General features: G+C 61.3%; 1 protein-coding gene across 1 annotated transcript in view; it reads left to right on the top strand.

Moving 5' to 3' along the window:
- Window positions 1-8,090, top strand: part of PLXNB1 (plexin B1) — a 25,214-nt gene extending 17,124 nt beyond the window's left edge. Inside the window, exons 27-39 of the mRNA XM_081817002.1 lie at window positions 1-99; window positions 240-306; window positions 531-677; window positions 1,551-1,719; window positions 2,015-2,118; window positions 2,194-2,278; window positions 2,519-2,691; window positions 2,898-3,058; window positions 3,156-3,303; window positions 4,905-4,969; window positions 5,113-5,188; window positions 6,128-6,202; window positions 7,354-8,090. Coding sequence (XP_081673128.1) covers window positions 1-99; window positions 240-306; window positions 531-677; window positions 1,551-1,719; window positions 2,015-2,118; window positions 2,194-2,278; window positions 2,519-2,691; window positions 2,898-3,058; window positions 3,156-3,303; window positions 4,905-4,969; window positions 5,113-5,188; window positions 6,128-6,202; window positions 7,354-7,458 — 1,474 coding nt within the window. The 3' untranslated portion in view covers window positions 7,459-8,090. The remainder of the gene's footprint in view (window positions 100-239; window positions 307-530; window positions 678-1,550; window positions 1,720-2,014; window positions 2,119-2,193; window positions 2,279-2,518; window positions 2,692-2,897; window positions 3,059-3,155; window positions 3,304-4,904; window positions 4,970-5,112; window positions 5,189-6,127; window positions 6,203-7,353) is intronic.
- Window positions 8,091-9,418: the final 1,328 nt, after the last annotated feature.

Genomic DNA, 9,418 nt, shown 5'->3' with positions numbered 1-9,418 from the left:
GCATGGGAAGCTCGAGTACTTCACCGACATCCTTCGCACCCTGCTCAGTGACCTGGTGGCCCAGTATGTGGCCAAGAACCCCAAGCTGATGCTGCGCAGGTCTGTGCGGCTGTTGGAAGCCATGGGGGCTGGGTGGCTGTAAGAGCTGGAGCCAGGAGCTGAGGCAGGCCCTCTGGGGCTTGGGGTTCTGCATCACAGACAGCCCTCCCCCCCGCCCCTCCCCTTTCCTGTCTTCCTAGGACAGAGACCGTGGTGGAGAAGCTGCTCACCAACTGGATGTCCATCTGCCTGTACACTTTCGTGAGGGTGAGGGAGGCAGAGGTGGAGGGGGCTTGGGCTGCCCCCCAGGGCAGGGCAGGACTCTAAACCACACAGCTTCCAGCCCCCAGGCAGCTCATATGCTCCTGCCCAGCGTGTCTCCGTCACTGTAGGCCCTCTGCAGCCTGTCCCCTTCCCCAGCGTGTCCCATATAACTCCGTTTCATGCCTGTTATCTGCCCCAGGGGTCCTCACTGCCTGTCCCTTCCCTAGGACTCAGTCGGGGAGCCTCTATACATGCTCTTCCGGGGAATTAAGCATCAAGTGGACAAGGGACCAGTGGACAGCGTGACTGGCAAAGCCAAATACACCCTGAATGACAACCGCCTTCTCAGAGAGGATGTGGAGTACCGTCCCCTGGTGAGGGAGGGAGGAAGGGAGGGGGATAGGGAGACAGGAAGTGAGGGAGGGGAACAGGGAGGGAGGGAGGGACAGATCGTGTGAACATGTTCGTGCACAGCGGTGTCAGCCCCTGGTGAGGATGAGCATGTGTGGTCGTTATGAATGTCTGTGTCTGGTTTACAGCTAGCCTGACTTCTGGCTGTGGAGAGAGGCCTTTAGACTAGCGCAGCAGGACAGAGGCTTGAGGGCCAGTCCTTGAGGCAGAGGGCCTGGAGGATAGGGCCTCAGGCTTGGAGTGGGGTCAGTGTGGACACAGCCAAGGTTTGGGGAGCAGTCCAAGTCCTTGGACTGGGCCAGGGCCTGAGTGTTTGCCTGCCCAGTGTCATGCCAGTGATGTGATGTGCCCACCAAGCCGGGAGCCAGTTCTGCCAGACCTGGCCATCTCTTCCTTTGGGTTGTTTTCCCCTTAGTGGAGTCCTTTCCCCGGCGACCCACACGGGGTGCCTTTGGGTAAAATCTCATGCAGGCTCCACCAGACCTGCTCATCTCCCAGGCTGGTAGGGACTCGTCACTTCTCATGAAGGCTTCTCTCAGGCCTCAGCCTGACCAGTTGAGCCAGGAACCCAGAGACCTGAGTTAAGAGGGCCTTGTGTTCACTTGTTTTTTCTGCCATTCACCTGTTTCCCTAGTGCACTGTGCTAGGTGCTGGGGTCATAGTGGAGGGAGCCGCTGTCCCAAGGGGGGGCGGGCCGGTGAAGAGACAAGAATCAGGGACTCTTTGGTGCCTGAAGGTTGGAGGCAGTGGCTTCCTCATGGGTTGTCCCTGTCCCTGCATCTTGGTCATCCCATGTGGGGCACAAGCCCTGACTGCTCCCATGTCTACCTTGGTAGACCCTGAATGCACTGTTAGCTGTGGGGCCTGGCGTGGGAGAGGCCCAGGGTGTGCCTGTGAAGGTCCTGGACTGTGACACCATTTCCCAGACCAAAGAGAAGATGTTGGACCAGCTTTATAAAGGAGTACCTCTTGCCCAGCGGCCAGACCCCCGCACCCTGGATGTCGGTGAGGGTGGAGGGGAAGGGTAGCCTGGGGGCCTGAGCCAGAGTGAAGGCTGAGCGGGCCCTGGCCCAGCCTTGCAGGAGCCGCATATCGCTCAGTGGGCACGGGGCAGCGGTGGGCTGTGGAATCCCTCTACACGGACAACCTCTCACGTGGTGAGGGGCCCCATCCTAGTCTTTGCAGAGGTTGGGTGGGGCTGCCCCCTGATGGTGGGCCCGTGTCCCTGTGGAGGAGGAGGAGGGCTCCACCTGCAGGAAGAGTGTCCCAGGAGCCCTCAAGTCCCCCCTTGCTCTTGCAGAGTGGCGGTCTGGGGTAGCAGGGCATCTCATTCTCTCTGACGAGGATGTGACGTCGGAGGTCCAGGGTCTGTGGAGGCGTTTGAACACCCTGCAGCATTACAAGGTGGGAGGGGTAAGAGCAGGAGGAGGGGTATGGTGGGGTGGGGCTGGTGGAGGGGTCACCAGCTGTGATCATCAGGTCCCAGACGGAGCAACTGTGGCCCTGGTTCCCTGCCTCACCAAGCACGTTCTCCGGGAAAACCAGGATTATGTCCCTGGAGAGCGTGAGTACTCTCCCCCACCCCCATCCAGCCTCCACCCAGTCACTGTCCTCTGCCCTCGCTTTGCCCAGTCCCCAGTAATGGGCAAAGTCCTCTGGACCTTAGGGTGGGCTTGTGTCTACTTCCCTTCCACCTAGAGAAGCCCTCAACCCATGCTTCCACACCTGGAAGTTGGCAGGACCCTGGGGGCCCAGGGAAGGTGGTACCTGATGAGGGGTGACGAGCTGTGGGGTCTTGGCACAGGGACCCCAATGCTGGAGGATGTGGATGAGGGGGGCATCCGGCCCTGGCACCTAGTGAAGCCAAGTGAGGAGCCGGAACCCCCCAGGCCTCGGAGGGGCAGCCTTCGGGGCGGGGAGCGCGAGCGAGCCAAGGCCATCCCTGAGATCTACCTGACTCGCCTGCTGTCCATGAAGGTGGGGCAGGAAGGATGGGGTTGGAGGCTGGGGTCAGGGACAGGACAGGCAGTGGGGTCTGGGCTGTGGGGGAGGACGGCTACTTATGGGATTTGGGGGTGGTGTGGGGCTCACACGGGCATAGTGCCATGAGGCTTTCGAGGCCGGGCTGGGGCTGAGGTCCCCTTGCTGACTATACTTCCTCTTGGGCTTCCCCTCCCCCACAGGGCACCCTGCAGAAGTTTGTGGATGACCTATTCCAGGTGATTCTTAGCACCAGCCGCCCCGTGCCGCTTGCTATCAAGTACTTCTTTGACCTGCTGGATGAGCAGGCCCAGCAGCACGGCATCTCCGACCAGGACACTGTCCACATCTGGAAGACCAACAGGTGGGGGTGGGGCTGGAGCCCGGTGGGCCAGGTGTGCGTGGGGTCTTCTCTCCTGCCTCCCCAGCACACTCATCGGCCACGCCTGCCCCACCCACAGCCTGCCCCTGAGGTTCTGGATCAATATAATAAAAAACCCGCAGTTTGTGTTCGACGTGCAGACGTCTGATAACATGGATGCGGTGCTCTTGGTCATCGCACAGACTTTCATGGATGCCTGCACCCTGGCCGACCACAAGCTGGGCCGGGTGAGTGGGTCCGGGTGGACACGGAGGGCACGCCTCGGGGGTGGGGGGGTCCGGGGCCAGGGGTGGGCAGTGCTGTGTGCACACAGATTCTGGGCTTGGCCGAGAAGGTCAAGGAGGAGGGCTAGGGGAGGCCTGTGACTCCAGCCCCAGGCCGGGCTTTGTCCCTGGGAGGTGGCAATGCCTCAGTCTTCAGAGACGACCCCTCGGGAACCAAAACCAGCAGGCAGCCTGGAGCTGTTCTGGGATTGTAGAAGCCACCTGTGCATCTGGAAACCACCTGGTGGGCCACCCCCCGACCCCCGTCACCCCAGGCTCCCCTCCTCCCAGTCTGGGCTCACCAGAGGCCCAGGGATCAGAGTGACCCCTGCTTGTACACGGGCGGAGGCGCTGTCTGCCTGCCAGTGCGGTGTAGACAGGAGAGTCCAGGGCAGCGAGCGCCAGGCGTGGAGCGAGGTGCTGGTGGGGGGAGCTGAGAAGCGGACGGGAGGGGCCGGGGCTGGCTGGCAGCACGTGGCCATGGCGGGCTGTTGTCACAGTAGTAAGAGCCAGGGAAGTCCCATGACAGATAAGGGGTCACTGCTGCAACTGTTCAGCCACCCAGCAGGCGGGGCCCGTGGCTCCTCAGGCCCATGAAGGGAGCCTGGTACCTCTTGGGAGATGGATCTCTAGACCTCTGTGGGGAAACAGAATGTTAAATTCTACTCTGTAGTGCTGTCTTTTGGGGCCCATTTTTGTTCTCTGTGTTCCCGTCACTCTGTCTACAAGGAACTGAGAAACCACAGGCCCCCACCTGGACCCGGGGGCCACGGTGGGCGGATGCTGTGTGGTGGCTGGGTTTTTGCCCAACCTTCACACTGTCTTCCCTTCCCAGCAAAAGTGCAAATGCTTGCTGGGTAGCTCAGGAATAGTGCAAACCAGGAATGCCAAGGGTCCCCCCACGGAGAGTTGATGAGAAGGCATGCATGCTGACTCAGGCCCAGGGACGGCATCGCTGCCCACGTGGGGTGGTGCCATCTTGCCTCACCCTCCCAGCAGCTCTAGGATGAGGCAGCAGGTGCCGAGAACGGAAGTGTGCTGCCCAGAGCCCACGGCTGCGGGGGCAGGGCTGGGATTGGAACCCACTTCGGTGGTGGAGGACGCGTCTGGGTGTGTTAAAATTGTGGGTTCTGACCTGAGAGACCTGCTTCAGGTGCCAGCTCAGCCACTCCGGGTTAGGTGGTGTGGGGCAGTTTACTAAATTTCTGGGTCAGTTTCCTGATTTTTAAAACGATTACATGGGGAATGAGCCCCACACGCCACTGCACCCTCCCACCCTGCGTGTCGTCTCCCTGCTGGATGCAGGTCAAGGCAGTTGGAGCTGAGAAGTGACCTTAGAATAATTCGGGGAGAAGCTTGAGGTGACAGAAGCGGAGGCTGGACATCGGTGGACGGGACGGGCAGAGGAGGTCCTTGCAGAAGGAAATGGGCCAGGGGCACCAACAATCCCAGTTTCCTGGGACTGAGGGGTTCCTGGGATATTTAAAACTGAAATGGTGCTGGGAAAACCGGGGCAGTTGGTCACCCTAAGGGAGCTCTCCTCTTTCTTTCCTGCTGGTGCCCAGGACTCCCCCATCAACAAACTTCTATATGCTCGAGATATTCCCCGTTACAAACGGATGGTGGAAAGGTATGAGGGTGAGGCAGTGGGTCTGGAAGGGGGATGGGTGGACAGATGGATGGATGTTTATGGCTGTAGCCCAGGGGTGGGCCCTGGTGGGGTGAGGCGTGGCTCGTTTACGCAGCAGCTGCCGTACGCATGGTCTCTGACAGGTACTACGCAGACATCAGGCAGACCGTCCCTGCCAGTGATCAAGAGATGAACTCTATCCTGGCTGAGCTGTCTCGGGTATGGCCCTCCCTCTGCTTCTTGGGTGGGGCACAGGTCTCCGGCCATGAGGATCCTGCTCTTTTGCAAGGAAGCCCTGGGGACCTCAGCAATCCTGTGAGCTGGTTGGGGCAGGACACAGACCATCATCATAAATTCAGAATGTTCCAGTGGCCACTGTAAAAGACCGGGGCTCCCAATGTCTCAGTACAGAGCAGTAGGGCCTTGTCCTGGCAGCTCCCACCTAACCTGACCCAGCCAGGTGCTTGGGTGCCTGCGGCCCGGGACCGGGGTCTGGGGATGGTGCATCCAAGGCAGTGAGCTGGCTGGCATTCAGCCCCAGGACTGCCCAGGTCGGCCTGCCCTTGGCTCTGTACCTCTCTGCTTCCCTCAGGGGTGTAGATGCACCCCCACCTGCTCCTAAAACAGCCCCCAAATGTAAACTGCAGGCAACTTAACAAGCAGTGTTTCTGAAACAATGATGCGGACCACAGACCACACCCAGTAACAACAGCAGCTGCGATTTGGTGGTGTTGCTTGGGGGGGGGTGCTTTGGCCACGCTCCTGACCCCCATAGGAGCTCCACAAGTCAGGTGATCTCAGCCCCTGACGTTGTCCTGACGAGGAGGTGCAGACTCCCAGATGGCCCCGTGGAGGGGCCTGGTGTGACCTCACGGGAGACGTGAGGGAGATCAGAGCAGACCAATGCTGGGTCACAGCCCGTGAGCGGCACCTGTCCCGCGGGGCCCTGCCACCGTCCGGGACCCTGGGCTCCCAGCTGGTGCCTCGAGGGGAGAGAGGCAGGGCCCTGTTCACACTGCAGACCCGGAAGCCCTGGTGTGTTGATGGGGCTTCCTGCTGCGGGGCCTGGCCCTTCCGCCACCTCCTGCCCCGTTTGCCAGGGATCCTGTGACTGGTAACACCCCTCATCTCTCATCTCTTGTCTCCTCTCCTCCCTAGAACTACTCTGGGGACCTCGGGGCACGAGTGGCCCTGCATGAACTCTACAAGTACATCAACAAGTACTATGACCAGGTGGGCAGAACCGCTCAGAACCCCGGGCCCGGAGCAGGGTGCGCCCTGGTACTGGCTGTGCTCTAACCTGGCCTCGCCCTCTCCATCTGTGCTCCTCGGGAGCAGCAGGGATCCCAGGCGTTGGGGCAGGGCTGCTGGGGGATCTGCCAGGGCCTGGAGGTGGTGCGGGGACATGCTGGGAGGACACAGAGCTGCCACCTGTACCCCCACCTTGCCCCAGCTCGCATCCCTCCCGGAGTCCACAGTGGCTGTGTGCTGTGCACGGCCACGTCTTCGGGAGGCCTGAGCTGCCAGAGAGGGGGTCCCGCCGGGGGTGGGTACGGGCACAACAGAGACAGCGAGGGGGCTGTCTGGGCGATTCCTGGACTGGGCCTCGCGATCAGAGCACCTAGGAGGCAGCCTGCTAAGTGCCTACCAGAATCGTGCGCCTAGCTGTCTGTGGCTCCCGAGGCATGGCTGTTGCTGTTCAGGGATGCGGAGCCTGCCTCGTGGCCCAGGCCCGGAGTGAGGACAGTCATTTCACAAACGAGCGGCGCACGGATGTGAATTCCTGGCACCTTGCCCCAGCAGTGCGAGCCCCTGCGTGAGGGAGGCGGGGGGGGGTGTGAGGCGTCACGTGCCCTCGTGCAGACAGGGTGGAGACCCCTCCCGGGTCCCGCCATGCCCCCTGTGGCAGCCCACAGACGGGTGTTGGGTGGGTGAGCTCCATGAGGACAGGATCACTTGGGTCCCATCCTTGCGGGGTCTCTCCTCCTTGCCCAGCACCTGGCAGTAGGAAATTAGGAAATGCTTCTTCCCCGGTGGGCAAGGGGAGCCATGATGGCTGGAACACGGCTTCTAGGGGGTTCGTGGCGAAAAGGCCAGCATGGCGGGTGCAGGTGGCCTCCGCTCAAAATGATCTTGCCGGCGGAGGTGGATGCTTGTTGCTGTGAGTGCTAAGTATGGAGTAAAGTACCTCATTCTCACCTCTCGAATCCTTAAAACCCTGTGCTGACCTCACCAGCCAGGCCCTGAGGAAGTGGGGGGGCTCGCTGGGCTTCTGGGGTACCGCCCCAGCTGTGCTGCAGTACCTGAGGAGGCCGGTCCACGTGTGCGGGTGAAGGCGGCAGGTGAAGGAGGCGGGCGCCCCTGACCGGCGGTCTCCGTTGCAGATCATCACTGCCCTGGAGGAGGACGGCACGGCTCAGAAGATGCAGCTGGGCTACCGGCTCCAGCAGGTCGCAGCTGCTGTGGAGAACAAGGTCACAGACCTGTAGGGACCTGGCCAGCCCTGGCCTGCCATTGCCTCAGCCCTGCCCGGGCGGCCCTGGAACCGTGGGGGAGAAGCGACCTTCTTAGATGCCTGTAGTGCCCGACAAGCAGAGTTAGTGGAAGGTGGCTCCCAGTCCCCTGGGGCCTCTGGCCTGGGCCCTGCTGGACCTACCTCGCAGGCCTGGGGCCTTGAGGCTGATCGGGCGGTGCCCAGCCTGCTCCCTGAGCCCAGTGACCCCGTGGGCTATTTTGTGTGTGACGTCAGTCTGTGGGGAGTCAGGGACTAAGGGCTTCCAGAGAGTGGCTGGAAGGGCCTCCGGCCCCTGGAGAGACTGTACTGTTCCTGAACACTGGCCTTTACCCCACTGGGATGCAGAGGGGGAGGAGGAGAGCCCCACTTCCTGTCCTGTCCTCCTCGGTCGTCCCTGACCTCAGTTTAGCTGCCTCTGGCCTTAGCTGCTGCCCCGATCCTGGGTCCGAGAGAGGAATGCCTTTGCTAGGCCGCTGCAGACTGACCCCTCAGCGGGTCTCACCGTGCCTCAGAGGCAGCCCGTGGTGAGGGGCACCTGCTGCAGGCGCCGGGGGGAGAGTGGAGGCCCCACTGACCCAGCTCTTCATTAAAGGATAACACACCGCATGGCGTCTGATGTATGGGCTTGGCCCGGCCCCTCCCTTGGTAGGAGGGTGGCAGCCGTGCCTGGCAGGCACTGGGGGCAGTGGGATCTGTACCCTGGGTCGTGTCTGTGTGTGTGTGCTGGGGAGGGGGGGTTCTCGTGACCCTCACAAGAGGCTGCGGCAAGGACCCCATCCAGGATGGGCTGGGGAGCCTGCAACCCGAGGCGGAGGGGTTGGAGTCCCTTCAGGGGCCCTGCCTTGTTTGCAGCGCAAGTGTTCTCAGACCGCCGTCCGTGTCCTGTCGTCTGGGAGGAACTGGGAGAGGAGGACGCTAGTGCAGGTGACTCCAGGCACAGTGGGTCTTGGGGCCCTTTTCCATGCTCCTGTTTCCGGGCTCCCCACGCCTGGGACATTTGAAGGGGCTCCTGGATACTCCAGGCGTCCGGGGCCGGGGGCCCGACCCAACTGTCTGCCTGTGTGAAGGCCACCTTGGGTGGTGGTTCCTGATTCGTAGCCGGAGGTGAGCGCCGAGACTGTCTCCGTCGGGTCTTGTGTTGCTGGCTGGGCCTAAAGGGCTGGGGGTCGATGCCCCTTTGACTGAGACCACCCTTGGCCTCAGTAGGAGGCCAGCCTGCCGGATAGAAATGCCCTTGAATCTGGACAAGGCTCTCCCCTGTGGCTCTCTGCTTAACTCCCCAAGCCCAGAGACCCCCAGCCTCCCTTCCGTTCTAACCAGAGGCCCCACCCCCCACTCAGGGGTCTTCATGGTTTGAAGAGACCGAGGCTGATGGATTCCAAGAGGAGCCCCTTCCTTCCTTCCCAATGGCCCTAAGACAGCAGGAGGCACGCTGGTCTGTCTGTGCCCACTGTGGTCACAGCTGCTATTCTCTGCACCGAAGGGCCCCCCCCCCCCGCCATTGCTGACCCTTGTCGGGACCAGAGTCAGAGAGGTCAGCAGTCAGCCACCATCATTTGGGAGGCTGGGAGCTTTAGTGCTTCAAAAGGAAGAAACCAGGTCCCTGCGTGCCCAGGAGGGCTGAGTGTTGGATGTGCTATGAGTTGTTCACTTTCACGTCTCAGCCTTCTGATAAAGGTGAGGAATGAAAATCTACCATGATAACGTAGGAATTTCTAAGTCCTCCCTCAAACGCCACAGCTGAGAACAGAGTCCAGCTCCAAGAGCTCTTTGTGATTGCTTACTTGGGTCTGGCCACAGTTTCATCTAGACTGACCAGTCTCTTCCTAATTTTTCCAATCGAGGTGGCAAAAGTGGGCTCTCGTGGCTTGGTATTTCCCACAATCGTGTTAGAGTACAAAGGACCTTGTTTCTTGCTGGGGGCGCCTTCAGGG

The sequence above is a fragment of the Leptonychotes weddellii genome, chromosome 1 (assembly GCF_054177405.1).
Source record: "Leptonychotes weddellii isolate Sample4059 chromosome 1, ASM5417740v2, whole genome shotgun sequence".
NCBI lineage: Eukaryota > Metazoa > Chordata > Mammalia > Carnivora > Phocidae > Leptonychotes > Leptonychotes weddellii.
Note: the sequence above shows the minus strand (reverse complement) of the source record. Positions and strands in the feature narration are given on the sequence as shown.